General features: G+C 34.7%; 1 protein-coding gene across 1 annotated transcript; it reads right to left on the minus strand.

Annotated features, from left to right (window-relative positions):
* Positions 1 to 571: 571 nt before the first annotated feature.
* Positions 572 to 4741, minus strand: LOC119632015. The gene has a single exon (XM_038024686.1). It carries the CDS (start codon positions 3681 to 3683, stop codon positions 2970 to 2972), a length of 714 nt encoding a protein of 237 aa, XP_037880614.1. The 5' UTR covers positions 3684 to 4741; the 3' UTR covers positions 572 to 2969.
* Positions 4742 to 18727: the final 13986 nt, after the last annotated feature.

The following is an 18727-nucleotide window of genomic DNA, read 5'->3' on the forward strand; positions in this document are numbered from 1 at the left end:
TCCTATTCCATTCGCGATTTCGGCAATGTTTGCAGTGAAAGTTTGAACTTGCACAGATTCGTCATTTTCCGCAGTGAGAGCAGGCCACAGTTTTTTCCAGCATGGCTTCAATGTGTGTGGCTTCAGTTCTTCCAATGATTTTTTTATGTTTACGATGCATTTTGCTATGTCAAATTTCTTCCTGCATTCCATAACATTCATATCAGGATTACATTCCATATTATCAAATATGATTTTGAAGGTTCGTCTAATGTAATAAAGCTTAAAGGCCTGGATTAATTTGCGAATAAAGAAATTTATAGCCGCGAATATAGGAATTGGATCGCATTTTTTTCATCCGTGAATAGTGAAACCGCGAATAAAGGAAGCGCGAATAAGGAGCTTTTACTGTATTGGTAGGGAGTTACGTACTTTGGAAACTTTTTTGAAATTAAATTTTAATTTTGTGCTATTTATATAGCCATGGGTGTATGCTTAGATAGGCTTTCTCTAAAAAGAAAGGAAAGCGCTGCCGTGAGCCACAAAAAATAACATGGCTTTCACCGACGACCATCTATTTTCATATTTTTTTTTTTTTGTTTAGCTATTAGCAGCGGGATACCTTAGAAGCTAGACCTTAAAATACTTAATCCTAAACCTACAGCGGCAAAAGGAAGATAAAGGAAAATAACACCAACATTGAAGATTAGCAACTCACAACAACGTTATCGGTGAAGAAATGGAGAAGAGGTGATAATTTTTATTAAAGAGTTTACAGAGGTCGCGCATAGGAAAATGTCGTTCATAGCTAGCTCCGCAACGCAGTAGGCGCAAGGGAAAGAAATAACTGGAGACTCGATACGGGACGGTGAAGGGCCAGGTTACTCTGTAAAGTTGAAAACTCTTCTTCCACATAAATAAACTTAACCACGAAACCCGCGGCAAGACCCATTCTTCTCTTCTCAAGAGATGTTAGGCTGATTAAAAGACGCCTCTCGTTCTCTTGAGCACGAAGTGTTTAAGCGAAAAAATGATTACTGCTGAGCTAAATAAATGAAGGGGCATTTGTTATTTTAGGAGTAAACTCGCTTTGAGTATCAATCTAAGGCTTTTTTTTTTCTTTTTAGATATGAACATAGCGCCACGGGATGTAGTCTATTCACGTAACACGGTCAGAAAGATGTGATTAACGAGATAGGGAAGTGCCGAATCGGTCAGTGTTATGCCCTTACCGACTGACCACAGTATACTCTAACGCACTTAAGGCTTGAAACCCCGAACACTGACTTGGTAGTCAATATTCTTACCTATTCATGCTACTCTTGTTGCTTTCGAATGAACTTTCATATCATTCGATTCCCTTCCGTTTTGGACCAATTTTTTTCCGCACTCATTGTTAAGATTTGTTGAATCAACTCCTCCTGGACTTATTTCTGAAAATTATTACACCGTGTATTTCCTCGTTTATAGATGAATAATTAACAATTAAATCGATTCTAAGTATAGTTTTATATCGTTTTTAACGATCTTAAAGATCCCTTAAACCCGTAAAGCATAAGGTAAGTTTTGTCACTTTCTGTTGAGACATCAAAGAAGCTTACTTAGAGTGTCAAACTAAATATCTTGGAACTTTGACATAAGTCATGATGCATAATTTCTTTCCTCCCTTATCCCGAAAAAGGAATGACTTCAATTCCCAAATATCAAATCGCATTTTGCTCCCATTGGCGCATCCTTGTCCATTGTGCATCATGTTTTTATCGTATGCAGCTCAGTCTTCATCGTTGATTATGAATCCCCTGAAAGACGGGTCGCTTTCTTTTTATTTCGGCGGTCAATCGCAGACGGAAGCTTAATGAACTTTTCACTGCTGACCAAATATCAATCTTCCTTTTGTATTCAGCTTTATGCAAATGGCTCAAAACTGTTTTTGGTCAATGTTTAGTTTCGCAGCCATATCAAGAGATGAAATATGTCGGTTTGTCTACATTCCGAAGAATTCGAAGAGCGCGACGCGTACTTAGAATCGAAAGCTGCAAAGCGAAGACGACGAAACCTGACTACGTGTCATTGGTTTCGATAAAGCGTCACCACAATAAGCACGACGAATTTTTTTAGAAGTCTGTATAGCGTTGCATCGCCTTGACCGAATTGATGTCAAATGTTTTTCATTCCCACCATCGAGATGGTGGCGATACATTTATTTCGTAAAAGTATTTACAATACACATGGGAAACTTCAGATATCGCATAAAGAGTTTCCCCTTGATTAACATCAAATTAAATTAACCAATCGTGATATCTGTAACACCCCCTTTGCCCGCCCGTCCGTAAAGATTGACGGTAAAGATATATCGTCTTTATATTTAATAAGAGCATTACAAGTGCTTGCGAGCAGGCTGGCATTGGAAATGGGCCAAATCGCTTAAAGGACACGTCTACAGTGTAACATAAACTGAGAATGCCTGTGCTTTCTGGAGCTTTCGCTCATTCTTCCTAAACAACAAGAGATGAAATGATAGGAATTTCCTCGAGTATTACATTAACAACTGCCACAATGGCCAGGCATGCCAAATACCATTTGTACACCTGGGATTTATTGTTCTGCTAGAAAACTCTGCTGGAAAAGCTTTGACGACAGTTGTTAAGATTCAATTCCGTTCGATCTCAAACTTTAAACTATTTTGTAGATTGTAGATGAAATAGATCACCTAAAAAGAGGATAACACAAACCACAGCTCGTTAATATTGAACGCCGAAAGATTCACGGTAATGTATCGAACGACGGATTTAAATGAATTCTTGATCGTAGGACTTGCTAATCTTTCAGCTCAAGGAAGCCAAACCACATAGACAATTATCGCATTTTATAAGTTTTTTTAGTTTACGCATTTAGAATTCTTGCAATTAAATTATTTTAAGCTTTATTTAAACTACAAACAATCATAGTAACAACAACAATAAGAACATGTTTTACGAGAATCATAATAACTACCAAACCTGCAGTTGAGCAGGAGATCCGGCAAAACTGAATTGCGGTTGATAGTAAGAGGCAGTGGGAACATTAGTTGCCGTTAAGTAACCGGCTGGTGTTGGCAAATTATATGCGGCCAGGGGATGTACAAAACCGACTGCACTAGCAGGGTAATAAGTTACCACTGGTTCTCCAGATTGCATCATAGGCTTCTTATCACCGTCTTGCGTCTTCTTGGTACCCCCAACTTCGATATCAATGGATGTAGAGGTTTCATCATCGTCATCCTCTTGATCCTCACGATTATTAGTTAAACGTTCAAGTTTGACGGGAGCGACAGCGGCAGTGGCAGCAGCGGGAGCTAATCTTAGTCTCTGAGAACGTAATCTTTGTGAGCTAAAACGCTGTAACTCGGTTTCTTTTTCAGGTGAACCGTAAACTAATTCCGGTCGAGATATTGGTAACGACGATTGACTATCTTCGCTATTTAATTTATTGCTACTGGCGAATTGCTCACCGGCCAAAGCGAAAATCGGTTGTTCACGAGGTAAATTAAATGTTTGCTGAGGACGATAGCCCCGGGCAGGATATGGCGTCAGACTGGATTCTGAACGTTGCAAACTTTGCGTTGGGGAAGAGGATAATCGATTGTAACGTAACAACGATACATCCGCTCCAATTATGGAAAATAAACAACATATGAACACCGACGATATCTTTAATTGAATCATTTTAGTTTATCGCGTTTTTCAAAAAACAAAAAAAGAAAAATAGAAATAATTTTACTCCAACCACTCAAACGCGAATATCGAAATTATGTAAGAGAACTGCGCATTTATACCAAAGTTTAAAAGCTTAAAGATACAAATTTAGAATTCAGGCTACGTTTTATTCGATATACAAAACGCTCTATAGGAATTCATTCATCGTTAAAAATGTTTGTGCAACGCACAATCCCTCTTCTTGCGCTTACATTTCTCATGACAATGACCCTTATTATAGAATTGGACGTTAGGGGGCGTTGTGTATATTTCATGGCATTTTGCAGCACTGATTTTATCACACTGTAAACTTAAGTTATTGGTATTTTAATTTTTTTTTTTTTTTTCGATTGTTTTTACTTTATTTTCTATCAATATTCAGTCGACGTTTTTTGGGTAATTTTTATGACTATAGCAGAAACATATAAATTAATTTTAAACACGTTTCGTTTCTAATGTGCTCATAAAATTCATAAAATTGTCTTGCGTTTCAGCAACAATTGCAAGCAATTGATGATGGCTGACTGATTGATTCACTGCATTCGCTGGTCAATTCATGTTCAAAATAAATTAATTGTTTAATAATGTTTTAAAGGTGTTTAAAATTATTTTAAAAATTAAAAAAAAAAAAAAAAAAAATCAGAGAAATTAATGTCTTGGGTGTTAAATGCGCCAACATTAGCCAATGAATAAATAATATTAACTTTAAATTTAAAAAATATTGCGAAAAGGGTTCCGATCATAAGGACATTAAAAAAATGCATTAAAAATTGTTGTTATTTTATACGGGCATTAGAATTTAATGCTTTCTGTTGAAGTTGTTTTAATCTGTTGCCGTCACTTCAAGTCAATATCTGTTAGAAGAAGAATAAAATTGCGTCAAGGCAGTGCAAGAAGCAAAAGTTTCTTTCACTGAAAATCATCGAAATCTTTAAAAAGCTTTGACGGCAATCAGAACTCAACGAATAGACCGCAAGTGCAACGTATGATATTTAGCAAAAAAAAGAATACACACACATATATATTACATTATTATGTTAATACATTAGTTATTAAATACACATATACATATACATATATATATATATATATATATATATATATACTTTATTTTATGTTTCTCTGTATTTAATAACTAAATGCAATCAAATTACGGACGGTATTATTCCTTTTCCTATCGAGAATGTTGAGCAAGGACGGTGGAAAGCAAGAAGAATTGGAGCATTTACTGTTATTGAAATCCTGTACCAGCATTCAGAATTGACGAAAGGCTGAAATGTCAAGATTTGCTTGACGCAACGCTTCCATCAACGGGGACTCACCACTTCCTCGAAACTCCTTGGGACTCGCTACAGAAAAATGTAATCTAGTAACATCCGGACGGAAGACAGTTTCTTTTCTGTCTAAGAAGGAAAGGGAAAAGTGAAAAGGAAAGCGTGAGCGAACAGCGCCTCTTTACATGCAAGGAGAAAATAGTTAACGATTAAAAAACAATTTAATATCAAATTTTACATAGAATATAGATGCCACGCAAAGATAGAAAAGAATATTAGAAGTCCTAACCAAAATCATTAAGAAGACGAAGCAAATAAATTGGAAAATCAATCGAACAATATGCATTAAACTTAAGCAAGGATATATTGAAGACTGAATGGAAGTTAGCTAAGTTTAGCCACAAAATTTCTCAAATTTCTCAATTATGGAATGTATTACACTTTGCAAGTTCCCTGTATATACCCTGCATAGCTGTCTCTTTTCAGATGTTGAGGTTATGACCAATTACCGATAGCGTTTCCAAGTGGTGTTCGGAGTGCGTTAAGACCATGATTAGATTACCATGAATAGTTCCTGGCCGACTCAAGCAATGAGCATCTTGATTATAGTCCTTGTGTGAAAATCGCGTATATCGCTTCTGAAACACGTCTTGGTCTCGTTAGTTGTGAGGCAGGCGAAACCTTTTTATTGTCTGTTACGGAATGCCTTTATACGCATTTGAAACTTGACAATACGACTTAGATGATGGGTGTAGGCTAAAAACCATTTTACCTTTTGCGTTTTACCTTTGTCTTTTTCGATGAAGATTTTTTTTGTTTTTAAGTCGACACATGTGTCAGTTTTCACTTAGTGAACCACGTGTGATATGTTTCACAGGCAACCAAGTAAGGAAGCATGGAACACGACGTTGAACTTTTTCATGTGTGAAATATTTACCTTTTCAAAAAATTCATGTTCATCTGATATGCGGAACCGTAACGGAAAAGTTTTCAGCTAATAAGGATTGTCAGTGTCTATCATTGTCTTATTTTACATTGTTTATTTTATAGTTTAGGGACGAATTATATACGAGTATATAGACACACGATGCTGAATTCTCATCAAGATGTTGCTTGTGTTTTGATTTTGAAAAAAACTATTTTCGTTTTTCTTATTAAATACTACAACATGTCAAGAATATTGCTTCAAAATTCCAAAATCAATCGATGATAAAATTCAGGAAGGAGAGCATTTAGAAATTCCCAGTGCTAATGCTACTTCATGGTTAATCCTCTTTTTCTCACAACTTTATTTTCGAATTTCGTGAGCCAAATATCTCGAAAACGAAGGCAACGATCTCATTGGAATTTTGAGCAGTGATTGCACGAATGCTTGCTATGTTCTTTTTAGGGAATTAGAGAATTTTTAGGAATTGTACTTTTTTAAATTCTTCGCTCGGTTTGGATTTTGCCGTGTTTTTCCCCAAGGACAAAGCCTCATTCAAAAAACCATTCCCCTTTTTTGAAGAAGCTGTTATGTGAAAGCGAATTTCAATTTCCGATATTTCTTGGACTAAGGTTGCTGAGTAATTGTATTTTGGTATAAATAAATTCAAATGTCAAGTTTGGATCGGATGGGCCAAAGTTTCAACCCTCCCCTTATGTAATCGTTTCTGTGAGAAGATCTAATCAGACGTAATTTGGACAATGCAGATCTGTTTTGTGGTTCCCAGTCCATAGAAGTGCTGTCATGACAAGTGACCCTTTATATCTGAACAAAATCCAAGTTGTAGTTTATATAATGAAAATAACTGAAGAGTAATAAATTGCTTAACAAGAAAATTAAATTTACTTAATATAATGTCATGTCAGCACAATGCTTGGGCCCCTTCCTATATAATGACTTTCATGAAAAGTATGACTTTTCACGGAAAAAAAGCAAATTGAAGAGGATTGATGTATTATCACGAGAATGAATGAATGACTATCTTAGGTGAAGTGGTGTACAGTTTTCAAGGATAGCAACCTTGCCCGACTAAAGTGTTTTTACTTATTTGATTTCATATAAACCTAGCACGAGTTATCCTATTCACGGCGACGACACTTTTATCAACGGCTAAATTTATGCGCATGAGTAACCGAGCACATAAGAATCGGAACTATCAAGTCAGTGTTTGCAGGTTCAAATCTCAATACGGTAAAACATTCCTGGTTCCAACTATAGTGAACGCTAAGCTGATGAACGCATAACACTTACCAATTGGCCACGCACGTATTCTCCCTATCCCTGTCTATTTCATTACTTCTTTCGGACAGTTGTCTTATTACCCGTATAACGGGCATCACCTCAACGATTGTTCATATAAAAAAAATAAAAAATTAGGAAATATTTAAATGAAAGTTTTATAAAATATTGTTTAAATTTTAGCCTTTTGTACGATTAAACTGTGAATAAAATTGTTTTTTTTTTTTTTTTTTTTTTTATACACAAAAAATGAATATTAAAAGAACAAGCCGAGAAAATACCCTTCGAAACCCATGTATGACGAAACACCTCGTACGATATTAATATTGAAGAAACTTTTTTGCTTAAATCTTGTTGCGGATTTTCGCGTAATACCCTCTCTTTCATTTATGTATATCATTTTCTTAACAGATTTTTGAACGTGATAAACTGGGCTTGAAATAAGAATTATTTAAAAACACATTTTAAAAACATAGCGTAAGAAGATATAAAGCATTCGTGTTGAATCCGAGTTAACTGGTACTTGTACCTTTCAACAAACAAACGGGAAGAGAGAGACAAGAATGTGAAAAGGGACAGAGTAGACCAAATTTTGAAATGTTGAAATTTGGAAAATTCTCAAAAACAAGCAAGCAAACCTTGCGAATATATGGGGTAAAGAAATTCCAATATATTCTCGCTAATTATAACTTTATTAAGTTTACGATGCATACTTCGTTACATGCATTTGATAAATGTGTATATATCGGCAGTACAATGTATACCCTGGAGCGGCGTAGAAGAAAGGTTATTCCAATCGCTTCTTAGCTATGAAATGAACAGAAAGCTTCCTGTTTTCAGACTATAATTAAATATGTTTAAGAAGACTGTAAGGCTTATAGTCGTAGCTGGCTATAAGGCAAAGTATATATGAATTATAAAGAAACAGATAACTAACTGTTTGCTAGTTTACTGTAAGAAAATTGCAATTTTGGAGAAAATATTGCCAATATTTAGTTGAAATGATCCAAGCAACCAAAGAAAAGTCACGCTTATGCCACACGACAAACACATTTAAACAATTAATGGTAACAACCGCATATTATTATATATCGGGAGGCCACAGCAACAATTTACTAATAAAAAATTCAATGCTAGGCAATGAAATGCAATGCAATGTAACGCAATATAATGTAAGAAAGACGCTACAAGAGTATTAAACAGACAAGTCTAACAACCGTTCACCGCAATCAATTGATGACGACGCTTAAGTAAAACGCTATCTATGGGCTCGTATGTATGTATAGTATGTGACATGATGGTATAAGTATAAAAGAACCTAAAGTGTTGCTGTTCCATATCAAATGCATCCTGTTACGCATATTGTTGTTTATTAGTTGATTAGAAAAGCAGGAAAGACAATACCGAAAAGATGGAAAAACAAAAAGGAAAACAAAGAAGAAATGCCAATAAAAGTATTAAAGCGCATAATACGGCCAGGGGCCTCTGAATGATGAATGCGACGATGAGATAGAGAGATGACTCGCAAGAGTAAAATATTTACCACGCCTTACATACATGTAACATATTTGCTGTTGAAGAACGAAATCCATTAAGCCATGGTATGCTACAATCAGTCAGGTAGAGGGATATTCTTTCTATTCAGAGACGATCGACTTGATTGTGATAGTGGCCTTCAGCTAAATATGTAGAAAATCATTTTCATACCACATTTTAGAAATCTTTTCGCACACATGCTCTTCTGGAAGTCTATGATTATCGTTCTGAAATGTTGCAAATAACATGTGGGAATTTTATTTTGTTTATAATATTTACGAGAACGCCTCGCTTTGATCTGATTTCAAAGATGCGTGCTCGCTTACTTATTGGCCCCCTTAAAGGCTTTTTTGCATCTCCTTTTATTCTTTTTGCAAAATCTTTGCGTGTGTACTAGTTTTTTTTCTTTTCTTTTTCTTATTCTTTTTTCATTTTTATTTTTTTATTTTTTATTTTTTTTTCTTTATAACCAAAACGGTTAACAATTGCATACGCTGAGTGGTTAATGATTGTACGTGTGTTCAATTGATCGTGGCATGATGGTATGTGTGTCGTTTTGTGGACCTGCGTTGTCTATATAAAATTTCATATCACTTGGTGATGACGATCATCACACACTTCTATGTAATTCTCACTGTATACGTAATTGAATTGAATTTTGCTGCACGAGTTGCAAGTTTAATTGTGTTGCGTTGCGTTGCGTTGCATTGCGTGCTCGATCGTCGCGCGTTCGTTCATTTCTGTCACAAGTGTAATTATTGTTAAGCGACACCCTGTTTAGGTTTGCGAGACCACTAATTAATGCACATTTCATAGACATTTGTTGCTCGTTGCTATTGCTTGCTACTGATGCCGCTTTCATCTTGTAGCTGTTGTTGTAAATTCATTTAATTATATCATGTATGGCTGCCTATTATTGTGCTGATGTGTCTGAAGTTTTTTTTTTTTTTTTTTTTTTTTTCTTTTTTTCGTTTTGTTTTGTCTTTTTGTTTTTTTTCTTGTTTTGCTTGCATCTGTATGTAAACATTTTTGTGTTAAGCTACTAAAGGCATAACAGCAGCCGCGACTATTTGTGGTGAATTTTTCTTGAGCAAATATGGTTCCATCATAAAATCGTGTTTAATTAGTTGTTTGTTGTTGTTTGTTTCGTACATTCGCTTATTCGTTACTGTTCCGTATCTGTCTATTTAGTTGTTTGTCTGTCCGTTTGTTGACTTGATTGGTTCACTTAGTCGGTCGGATCTACTGTTAACTGTTGACTGGTTGGCCGTTTGGTGTGGTTTCGTGCGGTTGGTTCGTTGGTTGGTTGGTTAGCTAGCTGGCTAGTTGGCTGGCAGGCTGGCTTGGTTAGTTGATTGATTTTGCGGTACCATCTGTATATATTTACAACTTCGGTGACAACATTTTTGAAATTGTTGTTTTAATTATTTATTTATATATTTATTTATTTGTTTTTTTTTTTTTATTTTATTTTTTTTTATTTAATTTTCGCGTATTATTAATCTTGTATCGACTATTTGTTTGTATTGTTGTTTGTTCGTTTGTTATTTTTTTATTTTCTTTTTTCTTTTTGCTCTATGAGCTTTTTTATCATCATAATTGGCAATTATTTTTGTATCAATCGATTTAAAACTGCAACGTAATGTTGAAATAATTGTTAAGCAATTGTTGCTGTTGTTGCTTTTTATATTTCACTAAAATAGGCAGAAAAATGTTCTGTGTTCGGTATGCGCCAGATTTAACACGTTCATGCATTTTCAACATGTGTTTCGGTCGTGTTTAAATTAATACAAAATTTGTTGAGAGCATCTTTCATATTAACCATCTGACCAAGTAAAGCATTTACGCGCATTGCACCAATACTCAAGGGAGTAAAAAAAGAAACAAAAACATTATACTAAATAGAAATGAGCACGATTCCAATAAGAATGATATGCTCGTCATAAGGTACCTTTTCCGTCAAGTAGTTGGAAATGTGATAACTGGCAACGACAACAGATGTACTCACGAATATTATTATATCAACAATTTCTTAAAATTAAATTCAGACGTAAAATACGCTAGACATGCAGGTATCCTTAACACTCCTTTTTCCACCTGTTTGTACATCAAACATATCGCACGTCGTTCACTAAGTGAAAACTGAAACATGTGTCGACTTAAAAGCAAACAAAATTTTCATCGAAGAAGACAAAGGTAAGACACAGTATGTAAAACGGTTTTTACCCTACATTCCTTAGCTACGTCGTATTGTCAAGTTTCATATGTCGTATAAAGGCATTTCGTAACAGACAATAAAAAGGTTTCACCTGCCTCACAACTAACGAGATATGCTTTAAGGCGCAGGATGCAAACAAACATGTGTCTCAGAAGCGGTGTACGCGATTTTTACCCAAGGACTATAATCAAGATGCTCATTGCTTGAGTCGGCCAGGAACTATTCATGGTAATCTAATCATGGTCTTACCGCACTCCGACCACCACTTAAAAACGCTACGGGCAATTGGTCATAACCTCGATATCTGAAAAGAGAAAGTTATACAAGATGGATGCCAAGGAATACATCGCAAGTGCGTATAAGGGAACTTGCAAAGTGTAATACATTCGATCATTGAAAAATTTGAGAAATTTTGTGGCTAAACAATGAAGAAGTAATTAGCTAACTTCCATTCAGTCTTCACTGTATCCTTGTGAAATGCAAAAACTTTTTCAGTCTAGTAGTAAATGGATGAAAAGTGTCGAAGACAGGATCTCGTGAATACGACGAACGCTTCATTATCTTTTTTAATCGTTAAGCATTTTCTCGGGAGTTTTTCTGTGTAAAGCTTCGAGATGGATTTCTGCTGATATTGGCTACTTTGGATTCTAATTGTAGACCTTAGTCGCTACACCAACTTGACAAATAAAGTTGGTTCTATTGCTTTGAAAATGATGAAAAGTTTGATACAATTTTAGTTCGGAGCAATATTTCTCATAATTAACTTGTGAACTGTGAGACATCTTGACGTCGTGATTCCACATCCTTATTTATATCTAACACGAACAACCTAAACCTAAACAAATAATTCTTTAGTGATGGTTAGCCTTGAATGATCTGAGTGTGTGTTTATAAAATCACGTTTGAGTAGATAAACCGTGACTTTATCACTGCATACGACGCGGCACTATCCTATAACTGCTTGTGTCTACAATATTAATAAAAATGTTCATTCTATTTAGACCTTTTAAAAAAAATTTTTAAATAACTAAAAGCATTAATATTTAAAAACCCTGTACCGTTTGTAATATAAGGACTTATTCAGCTTGCGCAGATGTATGCCGTACTCAGAAGCACTTGAGACATATCTACTGGCCGTCTGTCCGTCTTATTTTCTTACGTTTAAACTACAGGTCGCAAATTTTTGGGATATTTTGGAGAAATTTTCTACGCTGATTTGTTTTAGCCGGATGATGAACTCTATTGAAAATGGTTTAATTCAGATCGCTTTCCTTATAAGGCCTTATACTAATATGTCCTTATACGAATAAGCGTAGGATGGTGTTGGGAATTTCACGGAATTAAAGTCATTCACAAATAGATTAGCGATTTATTTTATATTCATATGCATCACAGAAGCCGCAAATAGAGAAATATTTTTTACCAAAAAGACGATCAAGCATCAGATTACGAAGTTTCTGGATTAATTTACTTTCTGACTATCCTGAAATTCTGAGTCGTGTTGACTATGACTATCGATGTAGACACTTAGTACACTTATTCTCTTGATCTCTTGTTCTCAATGTTCGTGAGCTGATTATGAGACTACCGGCTGATACGAGGGACTGGTGCAAGCTAGAGGAAATTTTTAAATTATGAAAGCTTACTGATTTGAAGTTTAGCATAAGCACTTAGTAAGTTGAACTGTTTAAGGCGATAATACCATAGGCGTAGGAAATATGCGCAAAGATGATTTTAAGTGCTTTGCTCGTTCTGCATTTAATTATTAATCGATTTGGCACAGAAACGCATTTGTCATAACATCAGTGTGGTGGGTGTTAAATGTTAGTCAAAAATCGTACGATTCATATGTACATATGTGCATGAAAACACGTAATTTCATGGTAATTGCGAGCATATTTATGTGAAACAATTCACATATTCAGCTCGTTTATGTTAATATCAATTACAAGGAGTCCAGTGAACGCTTACGCAACAACGTGAGGACAGTTCAGCATATGTTTTAACACTTTATACATTAATAAACGCTTGCTCAAGTTTAACACGCATGCGTTTTAAGGTTTAAACAATTGCACTGTTGCTGACGCTATGGAATTTAATTATGACATGAGTTTCATGATTCGTTTTCCAATTAAAACGCAAACAATTCATTAGAGACTAAAGAAAGAGAAAATACTTAGCGTGAAAGGTGAGTGAGCCTTACACCTATCATATCGCATTTATATAATTAGATTATAAGAAGTATGCCTATGTGTGTATATTTATATATAAACGTACCACGATCTGAAAGATCTATTTTATTCGATATATATATATATATATATATATATGTGCGTTTGTGTTTGCGTTTGCTGATACACGATCGTTGAGAGTTGTATGTGAATGGTAATAAGACTTCGAGCTTCTTCATTTTAATTAAAATTGCTTATAAAAGTTTTATGAAAATTATGCCTTCTTTCTCTTGATTTTATAAATGAAGTCAGTCGGTTTACTTTGTGACTCCTTTAGAAGGTTTATTACCACGAATAGCCTTTATTCTTCATTCATTCATTCATTCATTCATTCATTCATTCATTTTTTCATTCATTTATTCATTCATTCTTTCATTCATTCATTCATTCATTCATTCACTTATTATTTGTTCACTCATTGACTCATTCATTATTATGCTTTCCTCCCTTTTGGCAGTTTTTTCAAAGTGTTTTCTTTTAATTTCATACATTTTGCTTATTTTTCATTAAATTCACACTTGTGTCGAGTACGGCTGAGCGGGATTCGTTCAATCTTTCTGTAATATTCTAACATAATATTTTTCTTAAATTTCCTAACAAGAGAAGCAAAAACAACATTTCTCACTTCATATTTTTATTTATTTATTTATTTTTTTTTTTTCGTTCTCGTTTTTCTTTTCCTTTCTTTACCTAAGATAAGTGGAATCTTTTATAAAAAACCGCCTTTCATGCTGCGATGATTGCACAAGAGGTTAATTTAAAGTTATACAAATTTCTTCTTTAATGCACACACATAACTGAACTTAAATTTCATATTTATTCTTAATCTTAAAATACGCAACTCTACTGAACTTACACCTTTGTATACGGCTTTCATTTGGGGGAAGAACTAGAAGGAGAATTAAATGTACACTAACTGTTTAGTTTTCCGAGTAAGCTACTCAAAGCTGGTTATTGTAAATTCTTTATGCATAACCGGGCAAAGGCATATTCTAAAGAGACAGTGCACAGCAATATTATTCGTTCAGTTTAATACCATTTCAACTTATACTTTCTCTTCTCTTCAATGTAATAATCTATATCACGATTCATTAACAGATTGTATGCAAATCTATTACTCACTAATCAGCATTAATCACGAACATTAGACATTCAGCATTCACTCATTTAAATGGATTGCTGTGAAGCACATTGTCAAATAAAGCAAATATCATACATTACAAAACCCAAAATGGCTACGCGCTGTCTCGTCGAAATGCTATGCAAAAAAATAATAAAAAAAAAAAAATGAAAAAAACTATGAGTAAAGATTCAAAAATAATTTCTTTTTACTGCTCGATATGCCGTTATAGTTTTAAGCACTACTGTTGAAAAGCAAATATTGAAAACATGTATAACGGAGAATAATTACGATAATGTTGGAGGGAGAAATTTTGATGCCCTAGCAATGGCTAGATAAATTAAATTGATTATAAGACTTGTAGGTTGCGCTTGTAAGACAACCTCATTACTTAATCTGCGCTTCATTTAAATGGCGCGAACTGCACAGCAAATGATCGCGTCGATCACTTGTGGATGAAATTGCACAAATCGCAAATATGACAATAATCTTACGCCATCATTCCGCAACAAAGCGTCCAATGCTTTGGCACCAATTCTTCCGAAACTAAATCTAAGAGCAAAGACAGCTTTCATCGCAGGACAGAACCCCCTTTGACAAAGACGTCGTACAGTTAGTTCTTGTTCCCAATGACTTCTGTAGAAGCTGTTGAGATGCGAGAGACTCACTACATTCTACTCTTTCTTGATTTGAACAAACTTTTTTTGAAGGGTTTTGCCCAGCTGTGCCTCTCTTCAATTTTACCGATATGTACAGTTTTTAAAAGGAATGTAGACGTACTACATGCCACGTCTTGATTCCTGACCTTATACTATTTTGCATCGTAGTAGATCTCTGATCGCCCAAATATGCTCGGTAGATCTAGGCTGTGTCCCACAACAAAAGGTACATTCTACGAGAAGATCGATGGAACAGATCGATTGAAAAGAATTTCTTATTAATATGCAAATTAAACTTAGAAACTAAAAGCTTGTGAGAGCAAAAAGTTGGTTAACTTCGATGAGTGGTTGGAAAAGTTGTGACGCGTTTTACGTTAACATAACTTGAAGTTTTTAACTGAAATACTTTGAATTGTTTTTAGGGGTTTCATCGTAAGCATTAATTAATTAGAGAAAGTGTGTGTCCAACAGCTAAATGAAATGTTAAACGAAATAACATTTACATCAAGTAGAACTTGAAAAAAACTTTGGCTACTTGTAAAGCGTTCATCATCAACAGTATACCAGCAGTAGTCTTAACTTTACCGGCAACCTAACAATAGTATATGCTTAGGTATGAGTATATATATACATTACAACTTCCTTGAACATATTGAATATAGTTATTCATCCGCTTTGTGGAAATCTCCTAAAAGTGTGTGAGAGAAATCTCTTTATTTCATTTTGTATGTCTTAAAGAAATACTGGACAAACAAGGTTAAGCGTTATATTGATTGAAAAATATATAAAAGCTTTTTATAACCTTTTCATTTGTTACCAGCAAAACGACGAACCTAATGTAAGACCAGTTATGATGATAATAATAAAAAATAAATAAATAAATAAGTAAAAGAAAATTTAAAGAAAAGCAAAGCAAAAAGAAAGCTTTTGGGGTTTAACTAAAACCAATGGCCCATTTAGGCACAAGTTGAGCATTGCAGTGACCTTAAAATAAGCTTAACAATGCTCAACGAAAGGTCTTCGTCACAGTTGGGAGTTAATACTGGCGTAGTATCTTTTCTTTTTTTTTTTTTTTTTGTTTGTTATTTTTCTTTACTCTTTGTTGTGTAGTAAAATTTTACAATAATCATTTAAAACTATTTACGGAAGGAGAAGAAATATTTCTTACAAATCAGCATAAAATTTACTTTAAAAGCAAGATAAATAAATGAAAATAAGAGATCACCTCAACAATGTTTGAAATCAATTTATTATAAGTAACTCATAACAACAACAACAACAACAACAAATTCATACATGAAATACCATCCATCCATCATTGTATATATGAAACGAAGTCATCAAAACACAAAACATGGAAGAATTCTAATCATTTGTTGCTTGGTTGGCCGACGAGCATAAATCTGGTTTAATTTTTAATCGTAATCTCTTTCTCTCTCTTTACGCTCGTTAACTATCAACGCGATCAGTATTTATAGGAATGTATTCATTTCTTGTGAAACTAAATGAGGATGAAAATGAAGATGATCCAGCAATCTCAGACAAAAAAAAAAAAAGGAAAAAAAAAAGCAAGAAGATTACAACGTTTTCTTATAGCGAATCTTAGATATCCACTAACTAAAGGTTAAATAATTTTTTGTTAATTATAATCACGTTTTTCAACCAATGACGATAGTTTTCACTCAATCATCAAAATCGCAAGCTATGTCGCAGCAAAGTTTGCCACAGGCGTTAGTGTTGCTTTATGATCCCTTCATTTTTTTTTAAGAATTCAAAATTTTCGAAGGACTTTTCTGATGTATTATCAATATGGAAGAAATCTTTAAGACTAAAAAGGAATATCGAAGTATTAGCTCTTTTTGTGTCTACTTTTGATTAATTTCAAGCTCGACCTAAGAGTTCTTAGAATTATTTTAAACTCCCTACATAGATCTGTGGGCCCTTTGCAAGCTGAATTTGTACTAACAATACAGCTTGAACTACAAAAGTGTATTCGGGGCTCTAACAATCTTCTAGTTTCTCGAATTGTCCTAATGCAAAAATTTGTAAAAACATCTCTTATTTAAAATTACGTTAGACAATCGTTCCTTCAAGACAGCGACTTGCATGATCCCGCCTTTATGCAAGAACCGGTAGTCCCTCGGCCTATTGGCCTCGGCTATTGACGAGGACCAATGCCTGCAATGATTCAAAATGGACCCACGTCTCGCCAGTAGTTCGCATATTATCCATTTGCCACCATATATATAACCATCTCTTTTCCTTTTTTCGCACGTCGGACTGCAACTTTAGCATGCATTTTACCACATTTCGGATTTATATAGATTCACTCTCTCTGCCTCTCTTTGTAGATGCTACTAGCCCGTATCACTAAGATACACAATTCGCCATCTACGTCTTATATAACTTTCTACCGTTACGTATTTCTTCACGTTACACATTACTTGGTCCGCTTCTTTTGGTGAGACTCAGGTAAACTGACCTAAAGGCTTCCTCTTCTCTCCATTCGTTGCAGTTTTGGCCGGCGTAATTGATGAAGTACTGCTATCGCAAAGTTGTTCGCGGTGCTCTAAACATCAGGGTTGTCAGTCATTCTCTTTCACATATGACTGACAAATATATATATATCTAAAATATATATACTATATATCTAAAATTTCAGCGTCCCCCCTCCCGTATCTGCGCTGTTCGGGCATGTCGCTGAGATATGCTAAATGAATACCTATAGCTCAGCTCGGAAGCAGAAATTGAGTGAGATAGTAATTTACCTCGCCCTGGCGTTTTTCATCCATTGGGATGTCTGTACATGTGCGCATAGGTGAGTACAATTGCGTATTTGTTGGTGTTACAAACAGAATGATGATATTAGGCTATCTCGCTGTTGTGTTCGTCATATAATGAAAATAAAGAAAAGAAAGCAAAGCTCGCTTTTACACCATGCTAACCGCAAGACTTCGTATTAAAGAATTAAACGTATCCATGTATTCATCAATTATTGCATGTTTTGAGAAATTAGAAAAATACTTCATAAACATATGTCCAGAAATGGTAGCAATTTTTATTATGCTCTTCGAATTGCACTACAAGAATTCACAAACCATATTTAACTAAAGCATTACATGATAACATGTTACAAATGAATATAAGGTAAACCTTCTCAAGCTTTTATTTTGAATTGAAAGGAATTTCAACGCTAAACAATAAGAATTTATTAAAAGAGCTCAAGCATAAATATGTGAATGAAATCACGCAAAACTTTTACAAACGATGCCTTTTCAATGATATCAGCTACAGCAGTTATATCTGGAAATTCTCATTGTCCGTCTGTCTGTCTGCCTAAATATAGAGCTGCGGACTGTATTATTTTTATGGCCACACTTACCTGCCACATGCAGAGGACCAGCGCCACTTTTAGAGACGGACGCACGTGTCATTGCTGAGTTATCTATTTCGGGAGACTATCCGTATAAGGACAAAAGGACAGACGAAACCTACTTATCGAACGGACAGATCGTAAGCCCTGCGCCATTCATCACCCTACCATACCTATGGTCTTCTTCGGCCAATAATTTGCAACGGTAGACATCGAAAAAATCTCAATAAAAGTTGCTACTTTCTTCGATCATCAGTATATGTGTTAATTTTCGTAGAAAGAATTCTTGAGTTTACCTATGCACAAATGTGTTTTCTTTTAGTTTGGTGGGTATAGAGATTGAGAATCGACTAAATATAGCTTGAGACGGATGATTCTT

Source organism: Glossina fuscipes, unplaced genomic scaffold (genome assembly GCF_014805625.2).
Source record: "Glossina fuscipes isolate IAEA_lab_2018 unplaced genomic scaffold, Yale_Gfus_2 1, whole genome shotgun sequence".
Taxonomy (NCBI): Eukaryota; Metazoa; Arthropoda; class Insecta; order Diptera; family Glossinidae; genus Glossina; species Glossina fuscipes.